Raw genomic sequence first — 24,950 nt, 5'->3', positions numbered from 1 at the left:
GTAAGATAAAGATCATTTTTAATCATACCTGAAGAGTGCTATGGAAACAGATGGAATGGGTTTTTTTAACTGAAAAAGTAGAGATAATGTAATATAACATCTTACTTAAAACATGAATTTGAAATGGAAGACTCCTTTATTTTTTTTTTATTTTATTTTTTTTAAGATTTTATTTATTTATTTGACAGACAGAGATCCGAAGTAGGCAGAGAGGCAGGCAGAGAGAGAGGAGGAAGCAGGCTCCCCGCCGAGCAGAGAGCCCGATGCGGGACTCGATCCCAGGACCCTGGGATCACGACCCGAGCTGAAGGCAGAGGTTTTAATCCACTGAGCCACCCAGGTTCCCCGGAAGACTCCTTTAAAGATAGAGAGATCAAGGGGCACCTGGGTGACTCAGTCATTTAAATGTCTGCCTTCGGCTTAGTTCATGATCTCAGGGTCCTGGGATTGAGCTCTGTGTTGGGCTGTCCAGTTTTCCCTGCTCAGTGAGGAGTCTGCTTCTCCTTCTCCCTCTCCTTTTCCCCCTCCCACTGCTCGTGATTTCTCTCTCTCTCTGTCAAATAAGTAAAATCCTTAAAAAAAAAATGAAGATGGGTCATACAATGTGAGATCAATATCTGGAGCCAAACTGTTTCCATTTGGAAGCTGCCTTTAATATTTCCTAATGTGATTTAGTCAAGTTACTTAACCTTAACCTCTCTGTACCGTGGTTTTCCTTCTCTGTAAACTGGGGATGAAACTAATAGTACCCACAACATAGCACTGTTTTGGAATTAAATTACTAAATACATGTAAATAGAACTGTGGTACATGAAAAAGACTGAATAATTGTAGCTATTCCTTTTATTATTAGGTAAGAAAGTTGGAAGTTGAGCAAGAATATACCTGCTGATCTAGTTTTTAGTGATCTCAGCAGAGTCATTTACCGAGAGTATCTGTTGTGGGTTTAATTAAGACCAGGAACACCAATTAAAAGCCAGAGGTTGTCAGACCAGATTTAAAACAAAACAAAATTTAACTTTATGCCATTTATAAGAAACTCATGAACACAGATTAAAAGTAGAAAGATAAGGGCGCTGGGTGGCTCAGTCTGTTAAGCATCTACCTTTGGCTCAGGTCATGATCCAGGATCCGGGGATCAAGCTCTCTGCTCAGTGAGGAGCGTGCTTCTTCTCCCTCTGCCTGCCACTCCCCTGCTTGTGTTTTCTCTCTCTCTCTCTCTCTGTCAAATATATAAATAAAATCTTAAAAAAAAAAAATAAAAGAAGAAAGAAAAAGATAAACCATGCAAACAATAATTAAGTGTTAAAAAGTGTTAAAACGTGTGTGTGTGTGTGTGTATACACACACATATTTATTTATTTATTTAAGATTTTATTTTTAATTATTCTCTACACCAAATGTGGGGCTTGAACTCAAAACCCCTGATCAAGAGTTGCACATTCCACCAACTGAGGCAGCCAGGCACCCCTACAATAGCTATATTAATATCAGACACAGTAAACTTCAAAACAAGGAATATCAGGAATAATGACAAGTATTACATAATAATAGAGGGATCAATTCTCCAAGAAGATGTAACAGTAGTCAATGTATATGCACTTAACAACAGAGTTTCAAAATAGATGAAACAAAAACTTGAAAAGAGAAATAAATCCACAATTGGCGTTGGAGACTTCATCACAGAAGTGTTAGATAGAAAATCAATATAGAGAAGATCTGAATGACCCTATCAATTCACTTGACCTAACCGGCATTTATTAAAAAAAAAAAAAAACTTGTCAGTAAACTCTTTGATATCAGCCACAGCAACTTCTTTCAAGACACATCTCCAAAGGCAAAGGAAACAAAAGTGAAAATGAACTTTTGGGACTTTATCAAGATAAAAAGCTTCTGCACAGCAAAGGAAACAGTCAACAAAATAAAGAGGCAGCCCATGGAATAGGAGAAGATATTTGCAAATAACACTACAGAGAAAGGGCTGATATCCAAGATCTACAAAGAACTCCTCAAACTCAACCCCCCAAAAACAGATAATCATGTCAAAAAATGGGCAGAAGACATGAACAGACCTTTCTCCAAAGAAGACCTACAAATGGCTAACAGACACATGAAAAAGTGTTCATCATCACTAACCATAAGAGAAATTCAAATCAAATCCTCATTGAGATACTACCTTACACCAGTTAGAATGGCCAAAATCAACAGGACAGGAAACAACGTATTGGAGAGGATGTGGAGAAAGGGGAACCCTCTTACACTGCTGGTGGGAATGCAAATTGGTGCAGCCACTTTGGAAAATAGTGTGGAGATTCCTCAAAAATTAAAAATAGAGCTACCCTATGACCCAGCAATTGCACTAGTGGATATTTACCCCAAAGATACAGATGTAGTGAAAATAAGGGCTATCTGTACCCCAATGTTCATAGCAGTAATGTCCACAGTTGCCAAACCATGGAAAGAGCTGAGATGCCCTTCAACAGATGAATGGACAAAGAAGATGTGGTCCATATATACAGTGGAATAGTACTTAGCCATCATAAAGGATGAATACCCAACTTTTGTATCAACATGGACGGGACTGGAGGAGATTATGCTGAGTGAAGTAAGTCAAGCAGAGAAAGTCAATTATCATATGGTTTCACTCAGTTGTGGAGCATAAGGAATAACCTGGAGGACATTAGGAGAAGGAAAGGAAAAGTGAATTGGGGGAAATCAGAGGGGGAGACAAAGCATGAGAGACTGTGGACTCTGAGAAACAAACTGAGGGTTTTGGAAGGAAGGAGAATGGGGGGATGGGTGAGCCTTGTGGTGGGTATTAAGGAGGGCCCGTATTGCATGGAACACTGGGTGTGGTGCATAACCCAATGAATCTTGGAACACTGAAATAAATAAAATAAAATTAAGATGTTAAAAAATACATAAAAAAAGAAAAATTTAAAAACAAAACAAAACAAAACTTGTCCCAACAACAGAATGTACATTCCTTTCAAATACACGTAGAATGTTCACTAAGACCAGATTCTTGACCAGGAGACAATTTAAAACAAATTTAAATAAACATCATATAAGCTATAACAAATTAAAATCCAGAAAGACACCTGGCAAATCCTCAAACATCTGGAAATTATATGACACATTTACAAGTAACTATTAGTTTTATATTGCTACTATAACAAGTTGTCACAATTTTAACGGCTTAAAACAAAATACATTTATTATCTTACAGTTCCATAGGTAAGACAAATAACATGGGGCCCCACTTGCCTTTTCCAGCTTCCAGGGGTCACCTGCATACCTTAGTTCCTGATTCCCTTCCTATATCTTTAAATCTGGCAATGCTGGAGCACATCACTCTCATCTTGTTTTTGTTATCATATCTTTTCTGCTTCTGGCTCCCACTTAAGGATCACTGTGATTACATTGGGCCTACCTGCATAATCCAGCATAATCTCACTATTCTAAGGTCAGAAGATTAGCAATTTTAATGCCACCAGCAACCTTAATTCCCTTTTGTCATATAATGTAACACATTCACAGTTTCCAGTAATGAAAGGCCAGGAGGAGAGGAAGAGGGACATCATCCTGCCTTCCACAATGACCACTGGGTCAAAGAAGAGGAAGTCTCAAGGGGAAAAAAAGAAAACCATAGATATATGTGGTTTTCTTTTTTCAATGTATTTTCACTGGATAGTGAAAATGCATTGTGTTAAAATTTTGTTGATGCAGCTATTAGCTATTTAAATACTTATAATAGCAAAGAATAAAGATCTCAAATCGGTAATCTAAACTTCTACATTAAGAAACTGAAGAACAAATTAAACCCAAACAAGTACAAGGCAGGAAATAATAAAGAGTAGAAATCAATGAAATTGAGAACTGAAAAAATAATTGAGAAAAATCAACCAAAGCTGATTCTTAGAAAAAAAATGAATAAAATTGATAAATCTCTAGGAATACTGGCCAAGGGAAGAAAAGAATACATAATAACCATTATGAGGAATAAAAGGAAGATCAATAAAGACCTACATGCATTAAAGACTAATAAGGAAATACTATGAACAACTCAAACTAGAACCAGAAGTAGACTGAGGCAAGTTTGTTAATAGTGATAAAAAGGTATAGGTGGAAGCTGAAACCAGAAAAGAAAAGGAACTATAGGTAGTCCTGAGAATGAAGTTGATTACTATGAGCTTGCACAAAATATAGGTGGCTCAGAGAATTTTTCCAGAAGTTTACTTGAAGGTTGGTGTTGTGTGATGATGCTGTGGAAATATAAGGATATAAGACAATACTGGTTGGTGGTAAAAGAAGAGTTTAGATCCTCAATACGGAGTCCAAACCTGGTGGTTTTGGAAGGTAGGGTTATGAGGGAGCTAGAAGTAGGGGGAATGGAGAGACCAAGAGAGGGCTGATAGATGGACTCAGGATGGGGGTAAATATTCTTTTTTCAGCAGCTGTTCTTTGACCAGCCTCATGGAGTTTCACCCTTTATACACAAGATTGGAATTTAGTCTAAATGATTTAAGGGAGGGTCACTTATGCAAATGGGGTTGGGGAGTTGGCCGCAGATGGAGGTTCAAAGAATTAGATGTTTGTACAAAAGAAAAAAAGAGATTTATTGAAAATGAAGGCATAAGAGAGCTGGTATTTGGAGGGTTGGTCATTTATTTTATATCTATCACATTCTAGGCATTATTCTGGACACAGGATATAATGAATGGTAAGCAAGGCAAACAGATCTTTACTACCCTACAGCTGACAGCTTTAATACTGATAAATAAATATGTCATTGTAATATTTAATGATACATGTAGGAAGTACTTAGAAAGTTGTATAGAGGAATGGTAAGATTTAAAATGATGCCTTACCAAGCAGGAGTGAGTGACCAATAGGAGAAAACACTTAAGCAAGTGATACTGAATGCTATAATCCTCAGTATATATGTTCTTACAAACTTCCCAGGGGAGCATCCACAGCTATCAAAAAGCTCTCTAAAATCATAAATCTTATGTCCCGTAAGAGTTCTCAACCAAATTATTTCACCAGAACAAAACGATTTATCTGTTAAGAGTCTTTTCCATCACTCTACTGATTTATTTCTCAAGAAAATGGAAAAGTATAGCCATTCAGGCTGAGTTTAAGTGGACAAGTCTCTAGAATTTCCAGCTCCGTATAACTTCTGACATCTAGTTTAAGAAGCAAGCATACTGGCCTGACTCATTCTCTGGTTATCTCAAAAATACAATTTATAAGTGTAAATATAAATACACATTACAAGTAAACAAAGTGGCTTCCTGTCCTCACTTTTTAACTGTTGAGATCATATATTTTTAGTAGAAATTGGTAAGTTCTGAGAATCTCAAAGTTTGGCTTAAATTCCTTCTTCTTCTTTTTTTAAGATTTTATTTATTTATTTGACAGAGAGAGATCACAAGTAGGCAGAGAGGCAGGCAGAGAGAGAGGGAAGCAGGCTCCTTCCTGAGCAGAGAGCCCAATGTGGGGCTTGATCCCAGGACCCTGAGATCATGACCTGAGCCGAGGGCAGAGGCTTAACCCACTGAGCCATCCAGGCGCCCCCTTAAATTCCTTCTTTGACAAAAACATGTGAAGTTTCTTGAGACACTATATTTTTGGAGATACTTTTAATTAATATTGTCATCTGAGGGATAAATAGCTTGGAAATGATCCTTTTCTCCCTTCCGTTGGACCACACATCTTTCGGAATATTCTTGTTTTCTATAACTTGGAAGAAAATCTCCCAATGGTTTCCTTTTTTTTTTTTTTTTTTTCATGTGGAGGCACTTATGAGTTAGTGTTGAGTGTACACTGGCCAACCTGGTAAATTTCATTGAGCTGCTTGTGCCCCTTTGTGGCCGGTGCTTACAATTACAGCTCAGGACTGTTCACCAGCCAGAAGCATCTGAATTGTAGTTTCAGATGCGTGGTTGCCTGTAAAAGCTGGAAAGAACCACAGAGAAAGAGGCCCTTAGAAACTAGGGGCACATGGACTGCATGCGAGTAGTGGATACCTTAGCAAGGACCAGATTCTGGTTGAAAGCAGAAGGATGTGTGGATGCCAGGTTGGCATCAAACACGGCCACTACACATTATTGTAATTGTTTCTGTGTTGCCTCTCACACTAAAATATAAGCCCCATGAAGCAGAGACATTTTGCCTGGCACTCCACAAAGTGAGTAAATAAAGGAACAAATGGGTTTAGAGAGTGTGTACGTGTGTGTGTGTTTTAAGATTCATTTATTTGAGAGAGCGCAAGGGAGGGAAGGGTCAGAGGGAGAGGGAGAGAATCTCAAGCAGATACCCTGCTGAGCATGGAGCCCAACAGTGGGCTCAATCTTACCACCCTGAGATCATAATCTGAGCCCAAATCAAGAGTTCCACGCTTAACCAAATGAGTCGCCCAAGCACCCACAAATGGGTTTAGTTTGTAGCAAGCTCACAGATGCTAACTATTTTCTATTGTTAATTACTCTTATTAGATGGGAAATGCTTTGATAATTCTATTTAACAAAGTCCCACATGTCCAAGAGGATTTCTCAAACCTCAGTACTTTATAGGTTTAGCTTTATTTGTTTACTTGTTGTAATTAATAAATGTTAGTTAGGCCTTACATTCCAAGGTCTAGATTAAAAAAAAGTGACAAACACAGTTCTAGCCCCCAAAGGAGAGCATATCAGATTACAGTGTTATCCTCCTCCAATCCGTTTTTCAAATTATAGGCAGAGTAATTTTCTTTAAAAGTTAAATCTGATTATGCCCGCGCCTTAATTAAGACTCTTCATTTGCTGAAAGTCCCTTTCAGTATTGGTCCCTGGCTTCCTCGCCAGTCTCATTTAAAGCTCTTTTCCTCTCTGCATTCTTATCACACTTTGGGTTGCTCAACCTTCAATGCTCCTTCCTATGTCAAGGCTGTTGGACATACTGTTCTCTTTTCTTGCAAACCTCTCCTCCCTTCCTGCCTAGGTTACTCCTACCCAAAGGCAAAAATCTCTGGGACAGCTTCTCTGGCATGCAAAACCAGTTGGGTCCCAATACAGCTTTGCAAAATACTCTGAACAGCTTTATCAAGATAAAAGCATTCATTGTGTAAATTACTGTTTGTCTTCCCCTGCTAAAATGTAAGCTCTTAAAAAAAAAAAAGATTTTATTTTTAAGCACTCTTTACACCAAACATGGGGCTTGAACCCACAACCCCAAGATTAAGACTTAGATTCTCTACCAACTGAGCCAGCCAGGTGCTCCTGAAGTGTAAGCTCTTGATGATGGGGACATTTTATGTTGTTCAGTATAGTGCCTGGCACGTGGTGGGCACTTTCAAACATTAGTTGAATGAATGAATGAACTACCAGGTTTGAAGTGGAAAGGGAGTCTGATGAAAAATAATATGTTTGCTTGACTGACACCAGATTTCTAGTTGTAAAATTTCAGAAACACCACTAGGTTTTTGGGAAGAGTGTATTTCATAAAAGAAGGAGAGGCAGATCAATAAATATAAACAATCATCAAACAAACCAGGTCTCTCAAGGTGGAATCAACAAGGAACATCAGAAGCTTCATGGAAGATAGAAAAACAGAGTAGCTAAGACGTAATGACTTAAGATGTACTGTTCTTTCATTCATTCAATGCCTATTACATGCTTGGAACTTGGGACTTAGAAATTCAAAGGCGGGCAAGTCTTACACAGTTCTTGTCCCTAAACCTATAGCGTACTAAGAGACTGTATTCGGTCTAGTAACTTCGGTGAAGTGCTGCTAAGGAAGGTATGTATGCCAGCGTCATGAAATACTTTACTTGAGGGTAGGGGAAGAGAGGGCGGGACAAAGAGAAGATGGATGCGTGGTCAGGCAAGCCTTTCTGGTTCAAGCTGAGAACTGAAAGATGAGGAGGAAACCTGACGGTCTGGGGAAGTGAAGGAAGTTCAATAGTTATGATTTGGGATCTCACAGAAAATGTCAAGAGACCGAAGTGCACCTTGGCAGATTTGCCTTACAGCGACCCCGCGCTGTGAGAGGTCATTAGCCTGGTGAACACTCCCTGGGCAAGAACGTAACGTTCTGCCCTTCCACATTCCACCAGTACTGGGTTTACCTCAAATTATCCATTTCTTAATCGCGCAGGTTTCCACCAGCTGCAGAGTGGCGGTGACCGGCAGACAGCCAGGGTCTGCCGGAGACTGCGCGAAGGAACTCCACTCACTGCCAACTCCACCCCGGGAAGAGGCCCCAGAAACCCCAGAAGCCCCACCCACGTCCAGGCACGTTCTCCTAGGCCGAGTCCCAGGGGCCGCCCGCGACCGCGGCGATCACGTGACCCGAAGTGTGACGTAGGAGGAAGGAGACGCCATTAGAGGGAGGCGGAGAGGGAGCGCTCTTCGCCTTTCCTCGGGTGTTTGACGTGGTGGCGGGGGCCCTTCATTCTCGTACTTTCCTCTGCCCTCTCAGGCTTCGCCCCGAGGCGGGAGTAGAGACAGCGGTTGGGGTTGGCGGGTCGGTGCGGAGGGGCCTGCGCCGGCCGCGGTTGTGAAGGCGCTGCGGCGGCTGTGGGGTGCTCGGCGCAGCTCTAGGGCTCGGGCGGCCGGGAAACGGGATGGCTGCGGCCGGCAGCGGCGGCGGGGCGGCGGCGGGTAGAGCCTACTCATTCAAGGTGGTACTCCTGGGGGAAGGCTGCGTGGGAAAGACGTCGCTGGTGCTGCGCTACTGCGAGAACAAGTTCAACGACAAGCACATCACCACTCTGCAGGTGCGGGCCCCAGGGAGTGGAAGGTGGAGCCTTGGGGCCCCTACCCCTTCGGGGCTGTGAGGACCATGGTCCTCTGGATCTCGGCTTACAGATCTCAGGCCTGTCACCTCCGTCTTCGAATTGCCTTTCTGAATTCGCCCTAGGGAAACGCGGGGTCGGGCATCCTGTAGACAGACATTAGGACAGGCTTTTGGGAAGGGAGTGGAAGGCCCCTCAAAAGTCCCCCGTGTGGCTGCGCATATCGTGGAGTCCCCCATATCGCTTGGCTAATTTTCGCTTTTGATTCACTTCCGCTTGGGCCTTAGGTGCCTTCACCCTGCAGTCACCGTCTGTCAGCCCTTTTTCTTTCTTTCAGAATTAGGAACTTAACTGCGGATTTGATTTTGCGAACTAGGTGATTTGTAACTTCAGCGCTTACTGATGACTAAGTGTTTACGCAAGTTCCATTTTGTCTTGTCTTCGAGTAACATGCTGACTGGCTAAGCAGTCATTTGTGGAGGATTTTTGAAATGACCGCTTGCCGGTTATGGGTTACACGGTTTCATTGCTGCCTGCGTGGATCTGACTTATGGGGCGGTTATTCTGCGAAGTCGGTGGATCCACATGCACATGGAAACGTCATGTGACCACTAGCCAACAGTTGGTCCCCAAACTAACAGTTTAGTTGCTGCTGCTACTTGCTTGCTTTGGTTGTAGTGTAGGGCCGGCTTTCTTCTGAAGTTATCTTATGGTTAGCTGGAAAAGTGTTAAAGTGTAGTCATTGATTGGGAGTGAAATCAGCCCTTTTCGGCAGGTGTAGTCTCCTCCGTCTCCCAAAGAAATCAGTTTGCACGTGTTAGAAGAAAAATATCCAGCTAATTTGACTTGATTAATTTAGTTACAGGTAGTAAAGTCGAGTGGACTTTTGAGCCTGATTGTCGAGGTTTCTATCCATCTCCATCTTTTTAACTAGCTGTGTGATCTTGGGCAAGCTAATTAACCTGTCTGTGCCTAGGTTTCTTTATCTGTTGAAATGGCCCTAATGATAGTTTCTAGTTCATAGGTTTGTCAGGACAAGTATACATAAAATCACTTAGGACCTGGTCTATTGGAAGCTCTCCATCTTTATTACTGGCCCAAATTGCACAATAGATCTTAGTGACTATTTAATAGAATGCATAATCTCCTTTAATTGTTGTGACACTTGATATTTGATGCTATTATTAAACTACTGAGTCTAGAATTCTCAAAGATGCTCTGATTCCATGTTCTATTTTTATTCCTGTTTTTACTTCTCTTATGTAAAGCGTAATACCTGAAAAAGTGAATATGAGGAAACTCCTTTTTTTCTTACATCCTTGAACAAGAACACTTACACAATTTTAGTTGTTATTATTGTTGAGTGTTGCTAGTGAAATCAAGGAAATTTGTAGGGTAAATACCTATGATTATTTGGAACTTAGAAATTCATTTAGGTAAAGTATAGCTAATATTTAGTAAGTTCTTACTGTGCTGAACATTTTTTTTTCTGTCATTTAATTTTTTAATAGCCTATGGGGTCAGTAGTTTCATTAGCCCCATTTTGTAGGCAAGGAAACAGGCTTGGTTAAGTTGAGTAATTTGCTGGCAGTCATATTGCCACAAGTCGTGCATGGTGCCCAAGCTGAAATTTGAATGCAGATCTGACTTAAGATTTTGAGCAAGCAAACCACACTGCCTCTGGATATTGGTAAATCACCCCTTTAGTAGTTACTTTTGTGCTAGAGATCTAAGATAAAAGAGAAAATCATTGTAATTGTGCCTCCTTCTTTAAGATAATTTAGTCCTACAACCTGAAAATTACACCTTCATTATACATTTCAAAGATATCATTGAAGCTAAAAGCAGGCTAAAGATTTTTAAATATTAGAGAGAAACTACTGCAGCCTGCACTGGAGAGGATGAAGTTATGGTAGATTTTCAGTATCAAAAACATAGCAGTCCTGATTTTAATATTCATGTGACTGTCATCACAAATAGTATCTGGTTTATATTACAGAATTGAGGATTTTTGTTGCATACCTATGTATGGAAGCATTGTATTTACTTTTTCTTATGTATCAGTTTATCTCATTTTAATTTTTTTAGAGAACTGTGACCCATAAAACAACCTGGTATGCTTTTAATTTCCAAACGGAGAGGAGATGATGGATCAGATCAGAAGACATGAAGAGTCCCTCTTTTTTTGTCAAAAAAATTACCTATTACCTATCTTTGTAACATACTTTATGATTTGCAAAGTATATTCTCTTGCAATCTTGTTTCGAAGATTTATAATACTGAGAGGAACCTAAAGTAGTTTATGGTTCACTGTTTCAGTCTTTTGTTTAATTCAGTCAAATGATTTTCCACTTTTGTCTCATCTCCTCTTAGAGGTAGATGAACTGTCTAGAATGTAGAAAACTCACAGTGTCCTGAGATGGCCGACTTCATTTTGGACAGTTTTAATTTCCAGTAAGTTTTTCTGTGTATAAAGCCAAAATTTGTTCCCATGTAGTTTGCAGTCCCAGTTCTGTCCTCTGAATCTTGGTCACACAGGACATCTCTTCTGATAGTTGAAGATCCCTATCACACCCCTTGATTTTGTCTATTGGGAAACAGCTCTGTTTCCCCTAAAGGAATCTCCTATGACATCATTTTAAATCATTTCACTATTTTGATATCTTTTCTAGACACTTATTATTTAATCATTGTCCTCTTTCCTTAAAATGGGGTTCTTTGAGCTGTGGAAATGATTCCAAGTGTGGTTTGAACTGAGCAAAGGACAGGCTATCACCTTCCCTATTGAGAATCCTTTTATAACTGAAATAGAAAAGTTTCTATGGGCTTGTGGACAGCTGTTACATTGATTAATATTGGGCTTGCTGTCTTAGTCTTGCTTTCCCCTCCCCCCCAAGAAAGGCATTCCATCCCTCAAATTCTTTTTTCTTTGATTTTATGGTTAAGGTTTTTTTGTCCCTAATATATTTGACCCATTAAAATTGGTTTTGATAGATTTACTCCAGTGGTTAAAGCCCATTGATGTACTTTTAAGTTTGATTTTGTAATTCAAGAAATGTGACCTTGGTTGGGTTCTGGGCATGCAAAGAAGAAGGTATGTTCCTTAATGTCCAGATGAGCTACTCATTTTAACTTTTCACCTGAAAATTTGCTAAGAATGTCTTCATTGTTCTCATCAGGCATTAATAAAGACCGAAAAAGGGAGACAGTGGGCCAAGTACAAAGCTCTGCAGCAGGTCTCATCATTGTCTAGTGATGCATGACCTGAGGTGTATTTTTCTTTAGATGTGCAGAATCTTAGCGTGGGGCTTTTTCAGACTATGCACGGGCCATAGTCTGTCTTCTTGAGTGAGAAACAATGGAGTGTTGTACATATTAATGATAATGAAAACAGAAAACAGCTTAAAATTGACTGCTATGGGTTACTAACTAGTGGACACAAAGCCTTTAATGAAAATGGTTATTCCAGCCATATAAACCTAGCTTTTTTGCCCTAGCTACATCAGTCTTGCCCACAGGGGATATCATGAGATGCTTTGTCAAATGCTTGCAGAAGACAAGATAAACTGTTTCTGCATTAGGAGGCCATATGATGTGGTAAAAAGAGACAGGACGTTGAAGTTAGACTTGGTTTTGCATTTTGGCTCCTACTTCATAGCCATCATGATCTTGGCAGGCTATTCTAATGTTAGTAAGTTGGCTCTTGATCTGTAAAATGAGAGGATCTTACTTACAGGATTTTTTTTTTAAAGATTTTATTTATTTGACAGACAGAGATCACAAGTAGGCAGAGAGGCGGGCGGAAAGAGAGAGAGGAGGAAGCAGGCTTCCTGATAAGCAGAGAGCCTGACTTGGGGCTCGATCCTAGGACCCTGGGATCATGACCTGAGCTGAAGGCAGAGGCTTTAACCCACTGAGCCACCCAGGCGCCCCCACGATTTTTTTTTTTTAAGATTTTATTTTTAAGTAATCTCTACACCTGGCATGAGGCTCAAACTTAAAACCCCAGGGATCAAGAATTGCATGCTTATTGAATGAACCAGTGAGGTACCCCTTTACTTACTGGATTTTTATGTTGGTTAAATAGAGAACCAGCATAAGTAAACCTCCTATCACAGTGCCTGGCACGTTTGTTTAATAAATGATTGTTGTTGAAGGAATAGATGGTGCTTAGTCTGCATTGGTTTCCTTCATGTTAACTCTGTCAAAAAGGTAATGGGATTAATTTCACATGAATTATTTTGAGAACCCATGCTGTATCTAAAGGATCACTACATTTTAGAATTGCTTATAATTTTATATGTAATTATATATTCATATATATGTAAATGTATTATTTGTATACAAGTACATATAAATGTATTACTACTGAACATATACATATATATGTGTTTATTATCCATTTTTGGGTTTTGACTGGGATTGACATTACAGGAAATTATGTGACATTGGCCATGCTTTGGTGTTTTAGTACTGCTCCCTTTTCTCAGAGCTTCTCCTCGGTTACTAATAATTATGAAGTTATCTTGTAGGTGAGCTAAGAACTCAAGATGTTTTACCTTCCGCAGGGAACTTGATCTTCTATAGAGTCCCCATGCTTTCTTACGTGATTACCTAAGCCATTAAATTCAATGATTGTTTATTTCATACCTCTTAAATACCAAACATTATGATAGTTGGGGAATATAAAGATGAGTAAGGTACCTTAACCATCAGTTGAAATGTTTTTGCCATTTTGATCGTAACCACTTTTTATCTGTGGCATGTCTCTTTATGTCTGTGCTCTTGAGTGATCATTTCATTTTCTTTAGTTGTATGCCATTTTCCCCCCTTACATGAAAGTGTTCTAAGATCATGCACTCTAATTTAAGTGCTTTCTATCACTTTCTACTAGTCTCTTATATAAAAAGTAACATTGTTTATAATTAGAACCTCAGTCATTTTCCCTTTTAGAATTCTGGCTGGAATTCCACCTATCGGCCTTCTGTAGTCTGTGGTAGGTAGCTGTCATTTGATTAGCAAAGCAGTGTTTTAAGATTGGCTGGACAGATAGTATCCTGATAGTTTGGCAAATGAGGAAATTAAGATTTGTATTAAATTTCCAAGGTCCCACAAATAGTAATGGTTTACCATTTTTTCTTAAGCTAAGTCTACTGCCCCCCACCCCCACCCCAATGCACCTTAACCTCCTGAGCAACACTTGGCATTCGGGGTCTAGCAGTTGCTTTTTTATACTTGTCATCTTAGTCTCTGGTCTAGAAATCTTGGTTTCCTTATTTGTAAGATTAGTGTTTTGAATGTCTGGAATATCTTCCAAATAGTTCTGGAAGTCATATCAGTGTTGAACAGTTAATCCATTCACATCATCTTTATAAAATACAGTAGTTGAAATCTCCACACCCCCCCCCCTCTTGGTATGTTTCTAGATACATGTATGCTATGGAAGGGTGGGTAATTTTTTTTTTTTTTTAAGAAAAGAGGTTTTCTGAATTGTTTAAATTTCTAATATATAAGTATTCCATGTCTGATTGCCATTGTCTTCTTTGGGTTTTGAGCTACTCCTCAGAAATGACTTTTTGGCTCTTATTTTCAAAGTATTGAACTCTAAACAGGTTGTAATTCTTGTATTTTTTTTTTAAAGATTTTATTTATTTGACAGACAGAGATCACAAGTAGGCAGAAAGGCAGACAGAGAGAGAGGGGGAAGCAGGCTCCCTGCTGAGCAGAGAGCCCAATGTGGGGCTCGATCCCAGGACCCCGAGACCATGACCTGAGCCGAAGGCAGCGGCCTAACCCACTGAGCCACCCAGGTGCCCCCTATAATTCTTGTACTTTATGGAAACTAAGGACAAGAAATGTTGAAGTATTCAGGCACTCAGTTTTCTTACCTTTTTTAATTGAAATATATTTGACATACAACATTGTGTAAATTTAAGGTATATAATATGTAAATTTGTTATTTATATATTATGACATGATTGCCACTATAGCAATCCAGTTTAGTTTAGACTAATTTATAAATCACCTAATTCCTTTTATGTCGTAATAAAGTAGTAATAGATACTTTAAATACTTAAGTCTGAAACAATGTTAGTGATTATAGCAAAAATAATGTCAGTGTTCAGTTTTTATGTATACACCCAGACACTTATTAATGGAAGTCTGTTGAATTTAAAAGATACTAGATAAAAACAGAAAAATCTTTGTCTACAACTCATTTACTTTGCTGCTTTAGGTATATTGCTTTGCCAGTGGTTAGCAAGCACAGCAAGTGGATCTGGCTAATAGCAACAACAAATACAACAAAATTGATTAAGCAGGTTATGAAAAGACTTTCATTTGGCAGATATATTTTTTCTTATTATTTCCTATATTCTTTTTTTTAATAGAGCTTTTTAAATAGTATCCACTATGCTTTTAGGTAAGATGTTGGGTAACTAAGCATCACCTGCAGATAACAGATATTGGCCTCAGCTAATGAGATTATTGATTTGTTAATACTTCTAAAGTTTGGAAGATGAAGTCATTGGAATTATAAGTACTGGGCTGTAACTCAGGGTTTAGGGGAATAAGGTGGGAGATCTGCCATTGCTCTGATCTTCATTACTTTGTGCCTACCCTGAGAATATATTTTTGGGAGTTGAGTTGGTTTCCAGGAACACCTAGTGTCCATGTGGACGAATGCCATGTTAAGAATGTGTTCTAGAACAAACAGCTTTGTGCAGTGGAAAAAGCACTGTGGAGTCAGACAGTCTTCTACCCCCTGCAACACCTGAGTTGTCTGACCTTGAGTGAGTCTCTGTATATCTTTAAATCTCAGGTTCACAATTGTAAAACAGGGCTAGTTAGCTACCTCACAGGGTTGTTAAAAAGATTAAATGAGAAAGTCCAGCATAGTGTTTGGCACACAGGATGTACTATTTTTTTTCTTCCTATATTTCTAGAACCTTTTAAATTGATACTGTAATGCTGCTTTCCCCTCCCCTTTCTAGACTGGGAATTCTTTACTGAGAGTTGTCAGGGATTTATAAATCCCTTGGGTAAGTGTGTGAAATTGTTTTTGGTATGTGCATATGAGCAGTTTTCTTGGGAGTAAATCAGTTCATCGCTCTCATTAGATTCTCAAAAGAAGTCAGTGTCCTCCTTCTCACTCTCACGTAACAATTAAGAGCCCCTGTCCCAGGTTAAGTGTAACTACAAGTGGTATCTTGGTAGTCTATCCAAATTAAGTACGCCTCATAGAGGTGGTTAAAAAAGATAAGATGAATGCCAGCCTTTTGGTCGTTTACTACTATCTTGATTTTACATAAAATCGTTCAGCTTTATTCTTACATATAATTGTATTTGTTTTTAAGACATATTTGTTCTTTTTTTTTTAAGATTTTATTTATTTATTTGAGAGAGAGAGATCACAAGCAGGTGAGGGGGCAGGGGGAAGCAGGCTCCCTGCTGAGCAGAGAGCCCAATGTGGGGCTTGATCCCAGGACTCTGAGATCATGACCTGAGCCGAAGGCAAAGGCTTAACCCATTGAGCCACCCAGGTGCCCCAAAACATATTTGTTCTTTAAGAAAGTACCTGTAACATATTAAAGACATAGAATATATATAAAATGGGACAGTTTATATTATACTAGGAATCTTTCCATATCACGGGACTTAAGTATTTCATTATGAAGGAGAAAAAAAAGATTTAGCAGGGATCCTTGGATAATATATCAAATATTTGAATTAAAATAATTTGATTTATAAGGAAACTTCTAGTACATCCCTTACATAAATTGAGTTTTACCTGCATGGATTAACCCAGGCACATTGTAGATACCTATATCTACAGTAACATTATTTATGTCTCAGCACTGGCTCCTCCTGCTTTTTCCATGAGAAAAGTATTATTTCAGATCTCAGTGTGGAAGATATCATAGCATGGTAGTTATGAGTCGTGTCTGGAGCCAGACTGCTTGGATTTCAGATCCCACTATGTCACTTACTATGTGACCATAGGCAAGATACCCTTCCTGTGTCTAGGTTTGCATATCTTTAATATTTGGACAGTTGATCCTTAGTGTACTATGACAATTAAATTAGTTAATATTGGAAAGCTTTTAGAATACTGCCCATTTCATTGTAAGCATGGTGAACATGTTATATAAAAATATGTAATCTGGGACGCCTGGGTGGCTCAGTTGGTTAAGCAGCTGCCTTCGGCTCAGGTCATGATCCCAGCGTCCTGGGATCGAGTCCCACATCGGGCTCCTTGCTCCGCAGGGAGCCTGCTTCTCCCTCTGCCACTCTGTCTGCCTGTGCTCACTCTCTCTCTCTTTCTCTGACAAATAAATAAATAAAATCTTAAAAAAAAATATGTAATCTACTTGACATAAGACTTATATTCATGAAAAGAAAACTTAGGATATAAGCAAGGCAGTATATGCTGTTTGTTAAAGATTAGGTTCCCTGTAATTCTTCAGGATAGAGCAAGTCAGTGTGGGTTGTATGGGTGGTACAAGAAAGCTTTAAAAATTCAAGGAGGAAGAGTATGGGTCATGAACTGAACTTGGATAGGTGGGATTCAAATAGAGAAAAGAGAATACATCCAAATTAGAGGGAAATTTTATGAACAAGCAGAATTGGAGGTATGTGTATAAACCATATAAGTTGGAGAATAAGTGGAGAGATTCTGGAAGCTGTCATAGGAAGATAGTTGTGGACAATTGTTTAGGTCCTTGAATACAAAGATAGCATAAGTTGGAGAATAAGTGGAGAGATTCTGGAAGCTGTCATAGGAAGATAGTTGTGGACAATTGTTTAGGTCCTTGCATACAAAGATAGCATTTAGAGATTTTTGCTCGTAGATGAGGGTTTCCTAACTTATATAAAGGAGAAGCTTGTGAATGATATTATAAAAAGTGCTCAGCGTGGTACTTGATGTAAGGTAAGCATTCAGTAACTGTTAGCTAGTATAGTAACAGTAGTTGAAATCAAAGTAGAGAGTTTCATTATATGGATGGGCTATATTTGTGTACCTTTTCAAAACTGCCTGTTGAGGGACACTTAGGTTATTTCTTTTTTCTTTATAATCAACAGTGATGAGCATCTTTCCATAAGATTGTGTATCTGTGGTTCCATAGGGGAGACTTAATACTGTTTCTTTTTTTTTTTTTTTTTTCTTAATACTGTTTCTTAAACTCACCACAGGGAGGTGGTGGGAAGTTTCCAAAGTGATGGTAAAAAAGGAAATGATGGAGCTTTATCAGCTCTAGTTCATTCCTCTCTACTGAGAACTCCCCACAAATCTCATGACAAAAAGATATTAGCTACCAGCAGAGATACAGTTCAAGCACTCTTGTTAAAAATGATACGTTATTGGAATCTTTCAATGAGTTATGGTAAGGTTTTTTTTTTTTTCCTTAATCATGGAGGCTTTAGAAAGATAATTTGGCATGTTGAGTAGAGTGTGAGGTGAGACCAAAGGTGGTATAATAATACGAGATTGATCATCCGAGAACTCCAGAGGAAGTGTGAAGACAAGCCTTGGTAGGGTTTTTTTGGAATGTGGAATGTCAGGGGAGGAAGAATATTCAATGATGATTTTATAAGATTCTAAACCTCAGTGACTTGGAGAATGTTATCAAAATACCAAAGTTGGAATGGAAGGCCAATTTTGGAAGGAAGATCAGTTTAATTTTAAATATATTTGAGAGAAAAGAGACATCTAAGTTGACCTACCTATTAAATATTTGGATAGGACTCAGATTTTGAGTTTCTTTATATAGCATTGATATTGAAACCATGAAAATTGTTGAGTTCAAGTAGATGATACAACTAATAAGTAGCAAAGCTGAGATTCAAATCCAAAGTTCTGGTTCCGAGTTCCTATTCTTTTTTTTTTTTTTCAAGTTTATTTATTTATTTGATAGAGACACAGTGACAGAGGGAACACAAGCAGGGAGAGTGGGAGAGGGAGAAGCAGCTTTCCCACCGAACTGGGAGCCCAATGCGAGGCTTGAGCCCGAGACCCTGGGATCATGACCTGAGCCGAAGGCAGAGGCTTAACAACTGATCCACCCAGGCGCCCCAAGAGAGAAAGAGTCTTAAGCAGTCTCCACGCCTAGTGTGGAGTTCAAAGCCTCTTTACAACCCTGAGATCATGACCTGAGCTGAAATCAGGAGTCGGATACCCAACAGAGTGAGCCACCCAGGCACCCCTCAAAGTTCCTGTTCTTAGCTCCTGTGCTGTAATGAGTGGGAGAAGTCCTTTGTTCATATTTATTGTCAAAACATGTATTTGGTCTTCTCATTTTCCAAGTTTTCTTTTGTTATTTTGCTTTTTTTGTTGTTGTTGTTATTTATTTTATTTTTATTTTGTTATTTATTTTATACCCTTTTCTATGTAATCTGTTTCATTTAATAAAATATTTTTAGTGTAGTTTGGGTTTTGAAGGAAAGCATTCCTGGATTTGATCTCAGCTCTGCCACTTAGTTAAGTACTAAATTCATTGTCTTTTTCTTAATTCTAAATTTCCTCGTGTGCATACAGCAGAAGGTCTTTCCTGAGATCTAGACTCCTTCTCCTTCAGTAATAATTCACCATTCTAGCTTTTTATCTGTTTTAGTGTACTTCTCTGTATTTTCTTTTAAATAGATACACCTAACTGTGACTGTCTCTGCATAGCTTTGGACTTGGCTCTTAATTCCTTTTTTTAACTATGTCAGCTGACTCTGGATTCTGATTGTATTTCATTTTCAGTTACTCTGGATTCTCTTTTTTCTATGTTTGTGGCCTTGGTTCAGGTCCTTTTTGTTCTTTCTCCAACTTTGTAATAGCCTTCTGTCTCCAGGTCTAGTCCTGTCCTTTCCTGTCTAACTTCCCTTCCTATCCCAGAGTCATTCTCTTAAAATATAGATCTTATACTTCCCCACTGCTTTAAAATCCTTCAGGGATTCTCCATCATCAACAGTATTCTTCTTCTTCTTCTTCTTTTTTAAAGATTTTATTTGTTTATTTGACAGAGACACAGCGAGAGAGGGAACACAAGCCTAGGGAGGGGGAGAGAGAGAAGCAGGCTTCCCATTGAGCAGGGAGCCCTATGCAAGCTCTATCCCAGAAACCTGGGATCATAACCTGAGCCGAAGCAGACGCTTAACAACTGAGCCACCCAGGCGCCCCAACAGTATTATTCTTCTTAACACTTATTCCTTAGGATGAATTAGGCATTTCTCTAGTAAAAAAGAGGTCAAATAAGTTTAGGAAATGGTTGTATAGATGCAGTTAGATTTTCTTTTGGCAGAATCTTACTGTGTTGTGTATTATGAATGTACAAAGGGAATACAGAGGAATATGCTGCATTTCCCAAATCTGACTGTAGTATACGTTTATACATTTAAAAAAATACATATGTCTTGGAACAGGTTTTATTAAAACCCTCAAAGTAAAGTCCATACATCTAGACATGGAACCCTAGCACTTTTTTTATTTGAAAAGCATTTGCCTATCTTTGTAGTCTCATCTCTGGCATTGACCTTACTAACTTGTTGGGAGTTCTCCATGGAGAGGGAGTTACATGTTTGAGGCTTCAGTGGCTTCTCCCATCTGTTGGAAAAGCCCCTATTACTCCTAAAGGGGAGATTATCACCTTCTTTTTGAAACTTTTTTTTGACTCATCCAGGGCGACTTTACACTTCCTTTCTTAGCACTCTCTTTAGAGTATACTTGGCAAGGCCCTCCCATTTTAACAATTGTTACATGATATTGAACTTTTCTTTACATGTTTATTTCTACTATAGACTATAAACTCCTTGAAGGCTAGAACCATTTCCTTTCATTTCTGTAACATTGGTACCTGGGATAATTATTGGATATAAGTTAAATAATTGAGTTATAAAATAATTACAGGAATATTTCAAATAATACTGGTATTCATACCATTAAGTAAACTACCAGTAAATATATCTTTTCTCTCATTTAGAAATCTCTTAGCTCTTTCTATAATGAGTATGTAGGGTGACATCAAATTAAATGCTCTAAGAAAAATTTTTATGGGGAAAATCTAAGAAAATACTTAATTACAATTTTTTAAAAAATCTTTTTATTTGTTTCTATTTTAAGTCGTCTCCATGCCCAACAGGCGGCTCAAACTCATGGCCCTAAGATCAAAAGTCACATGCTCTACCAACTGAGCCAGCCAGGGGCCATGTTTTTCTTCCTGTTTTTCATAACTTGTGTTCATAAAGCAAAATACCATATTTTAGATTAGAATATAAATAATGTTCTGTCTTCAGTGAATGTTTGGTCATTAATAAGAACTCAGTGATTATTTTTTCTCCCAGATAACTTGAGTTTCATATTGAGATTATTCTTTCATCTATAGTTCTTAGAATAAGAAACATTATATTATATGAAATATTGTTTAATGTATATCTCTTTTCTTAGGCATCATTCTTAACGAAGAAGTTAAATATTGGTGGGAAAAGAGTAAACCTTGCTATATGGGTAAGTTAACCTTTTCAGTTGAGTGAGTGAAGGCTTCTTCTGTTCTTTGTACTCTAATAACTAATGGGCTCAAGGAATAGGAATTCCAATTTCTGGATTTTTTTTTTAAGTTTAGTTAAAACTTTTTTTTTTAAGGATCTTATTTATTTATTTGACAAATACAGATCACAAGTAGGCAGAGAGGAAGGCAAACAGAGGGAGAGGAGGAAGCAGGCTCCCTGCTGAGCAGAGAGCCCGATGTGGGGCTCGATCCCAGGACCCTGGAATCATGACCGAGCCGAAGGCAGAGGCTTTAACCCACTGAGCCACCCAGGCACCCCCAAAACTGTTTTTAAATAAACATTTTTTTCTAAAATCAGGCTAAAAATTATACAGTTGCATACATGAATATTGCTTATCCATAACTGTTGAGCTGGAAGAAGGGTCAACTCAGAGGGATTCCATGTCAGACAAAGAACAGGGTGGGTGGACAGCCTGACTGGCATTTTTCCCCTCTGTGTTTCCATGTTCCCACTTTCCAGGGGAATAGCTAGTACAGAGTAGGGCAAGGGTAGTGCATCAGAGGACCTTTTGGCCAATTGTTCTAGTGTATGCTCTCTTTCCTTGTCTTCTCCCTCTATGCGGAACCTAAATTTAGGGCAAGGCCTATTCCTGGCCTATAATGCCATCGTGGGCATTCTGATCCTCTGGCAATTAAACTGTTTTTTGTTTAATGGGGTGGGAATTTTGCTTGGGAGGGAAGTAACTTTCATATAACAGTAAAACATTAAATATTGTTTGTAACTTCTAAAAAATTTTTTGTAACTTGTTTTTTTTCTTTTAACAATGTTTTGAGTTTATCTGTAACTTCATGTCCCACTTTCCAGTTAATCAACAGTTTATTATAGTTGCAATAGCAGATGTATTTTTTTCTTATGACCTAATAAGTGTTTGTTGCTTTATTTAGGATACAGCAGGTCAAGAGAGATTCCATGCATTGGGTCCAATTTACTACAGAGATTCAAATGGAGCTATTTTAGTTTATGATATAACAGATGAAGATTCCTTTCAGAAGGTATTATGTTTACTTATGGGTAGATGACTTAAATAGAATAACAACAATAATTTTTCAAGTCTCCATTCACATGCCTTTGTTTACTAATGTGACTAGCCTTGGTTTTAAAAGTAAAATAAAGTAGTGCATAAATGGTTACCACTCATATTTGTTAATGCAGTATTTAATTCATGTTTATATTTTGAATAACAGTTATTAATAAGTTTATTACATGGCTTTCTCCGATATTAGGAAAGGGAAATACTTTGAAATAACACTTTATAAAAATCAAGGGGCTTTTTTTCTCCCTATAAAGAAAAATCACATGTATTTCTTGATTCCATATGCACTAGCTAGGCATGTGAATACTTCGTATGGCTGCATGGACTCCTGAATTGTAAAGAGGGAAAAGAAGAACTAAATCATGTTTAAGCTCTTTCTTCTCACTAAATGTCCTAAAGGATATAATATAAATTTTAAATGACAGTCTAATTAGCATTTATTTTAAACCTTCTTCATTATTTTTCACCCCTCTTATTTTTTTTTTTAAGATTTTATTAATTTATTAGAGCATGAGCAGGGTGGGGGTATAGAATGAGAAGCAACTTGCTGCTGAGCACAGAGCCTGAAGCAGGGCTCCATCCCAGGACCCGTGGATCATGACCTGAGCCTAAGCAGACTGAGCTGCCCAGGCGCCTTTCACGCCTCTTTTAAATATCCATCACAAATGTAGAATTTTTGAAGTTGTTCAGAACCAAACTAAGTTACCATTAAACTTACCTTTGAATTCTCATCACAGTCAGGATGGTGAAGCCCCTTATGGAATAAATTTGTCAAGGGTATGTAACTAAAAGGGGTAATTCCGCGGCAGAAACTTTACTTGCATTGAGTTACAGGTTTGTTTCTATAGAAATTGCTTGCTTTTTTAGTTTCAGTTTTAGGTGGTTTTTTTTTTCCCCATTTGTTTTTCAGTATTCAACTGATGAAGCAACTATGCAAGTTAGTCCTTGGGTTATTACATGTGGAAAAATTTAGTCCAAGGAGTAGAAAAAGGGAATGATGAAGTAACTTGCAAAATTCATTTGGGGGCTGCTGTTTGTTGTCTCTTCCTGTCTTTTGACATAGATGGAAATGGTCTGAGTGTTTTATTGATTAAGAGAAGGTTGAGTCTTCTAGGTTGAAAAGTGACCATTTCTCTCTTGCTTTGTAACAAGCCCCCAAAACTTGGTGGCTTTAAACAATGTATTATTTCTCATGGTTTTGTGGGTTGACTGGGCAGGTTATGTGGTTTCATGGGAGTCACTCATGCAACTGCATTGAACTTCAAGCTTGGCGAGGCCAGGACCATCTAGGAAGGCCTGTTCTCCTCCTTGTGGCCTCTCACTCCATTTGGTGTCTCATCGTCTGGTGCTCTCTCCACATGCTCCCTCATTATTCCATATTCTAGCCTAAGCTGTTTACATGATGACTGGATCCTAAGAGTACCTTCCAGGCCTTCTTAAGGCTTGAGTCTGGAACTGGCATAGCATTACTTCTGCCACATTCTCTTGGTCAGAGCAAGTTGCAAGGCTAACCCAGCTTCAGAGGGAAGGGTAATAGACACTCTCTCTCTCTCTCTCTCTCTCTCTTTTTTTTTTTTAAAGATTTTAATGATTTATTTGAGAGAGAGGTAGAGAGCACAGCAGGGGGAGAGGGAGAGGCAGACTCCCTGCTGAGCAGGGGCCAACGTTCCCCCCCCCCCCAGACTCTAACTCTTGTTGAGAGGATTGGTAAAAAATCTGTAACCATCTCTAACTCACTACAGAATGTATGGGGGTAATGAGTAGGATGCCTGCAGAAGGGGATCTATTTGCAGATGAATAACACATTTTGGTTAGATTTAGTAGGTTATGATACTATCTATACAGAGAGTAGAGTAATATTTAATTGGATTCTGGCACGTTTCCTTTGAAATGATGAGGATGTACGTTTTATACCAAGTTGTCATATTTTTCTTATGTGACATCAACTAGGATGGAAGTCAGTGCTTCTCTAAAAACTTTCTACATACATGTGAATGAAACAAAAAGATGGGGCTGTACTGAGAAAACTATGGTTCAGTGCTCTGAGAAAGATAAGGTGGTGATATTGATTACCTTTCCTTTTATAAAGGTTTGGGGTTTATTAAAGACAGTTTTTCTGCATTCCTGCAAAGAACAGGAATGTGGAATGGTTACATTTGTACTGTAGGACCAGATGTACAGTAAGTGCTTACTTACCACCTATTTAACGTAACTTTTATAATTTAAAGATGTGTGTGCATTTTCTTAGGAAGATGTGTAGATTCTGTGTGACTTGATTACATGGAAATTAAATTCCATTACAAAAAAATGAAGGAGGTATTCAAGTTTGTTCTTATCCTATTTTATTGTAATCAGCGTATTTAAAAATCAGGAGTTCAAATAATTAATTTACTTAATTTGAATGTACTCAACTGTGCCTACTGCCGTGCTTCATAGTGAAGAATCTGTTTGATAATGGAGTCATTGTATACCAGTGGTTCTCCACCAGGAGGGAGCAGTGTTCGGAGATGTCTTTGGTTATCACAGCTGGAGGGTGGCACTGATAACCTAGTGGGCAGGAGGCTGGGGATGCTGCTCAATAGCATACAT

General features: G+C 38.6%; 1 protein-coding gene across 1 annotated transcript in view; it reads left to right on the top strand.

The window, feature by feature from the left end:
- The first annotated feature begins 8,311 nt into the window (after positions 1 to 8,311).
- The window catches only part of RAB21 (RAB21, member RAS oncogene family), a 34,957-nt gene continuing 18,318 nt past the window's right edge, over positions 8,312 to 24,950 (top strand). The window contains exons 1-3 of the mRNA XM_080811701.1: positions 8,312 to 8,761; positions 21,207 to 21,266; positions 22,213 to 22,320. Of these exons, the coding sequence (XP_080667827.1) occupies positions 8,609 to 8,761; positions 21,207 to 21,266; positions 22,213 to 22,320 (321 nt within the window). The 5' untranslated portion in view covers positions 8,312 to 8,608. The remainder of the gene's footprint in view (positions 8,762 to 21,206; positions 21,267 to 22,212; positions 22,321 to 24,950) is intronic.

The sequence above is a fragment of the Martes martes genome (assembly GCF_963455335.1).
Source record: "Martes martes genome assembly, chromosome: 8".
Lineage (NCBI taxonomy): Eukaryota > Metazoa > Chordata > Mammalia > Carnivora > Mustelidae > Martes > Martes martes.
Note: the sequence above shows the minus strand (reverse complement) of the source record. Positions and strands in the feature narration are given on the sequence as shown.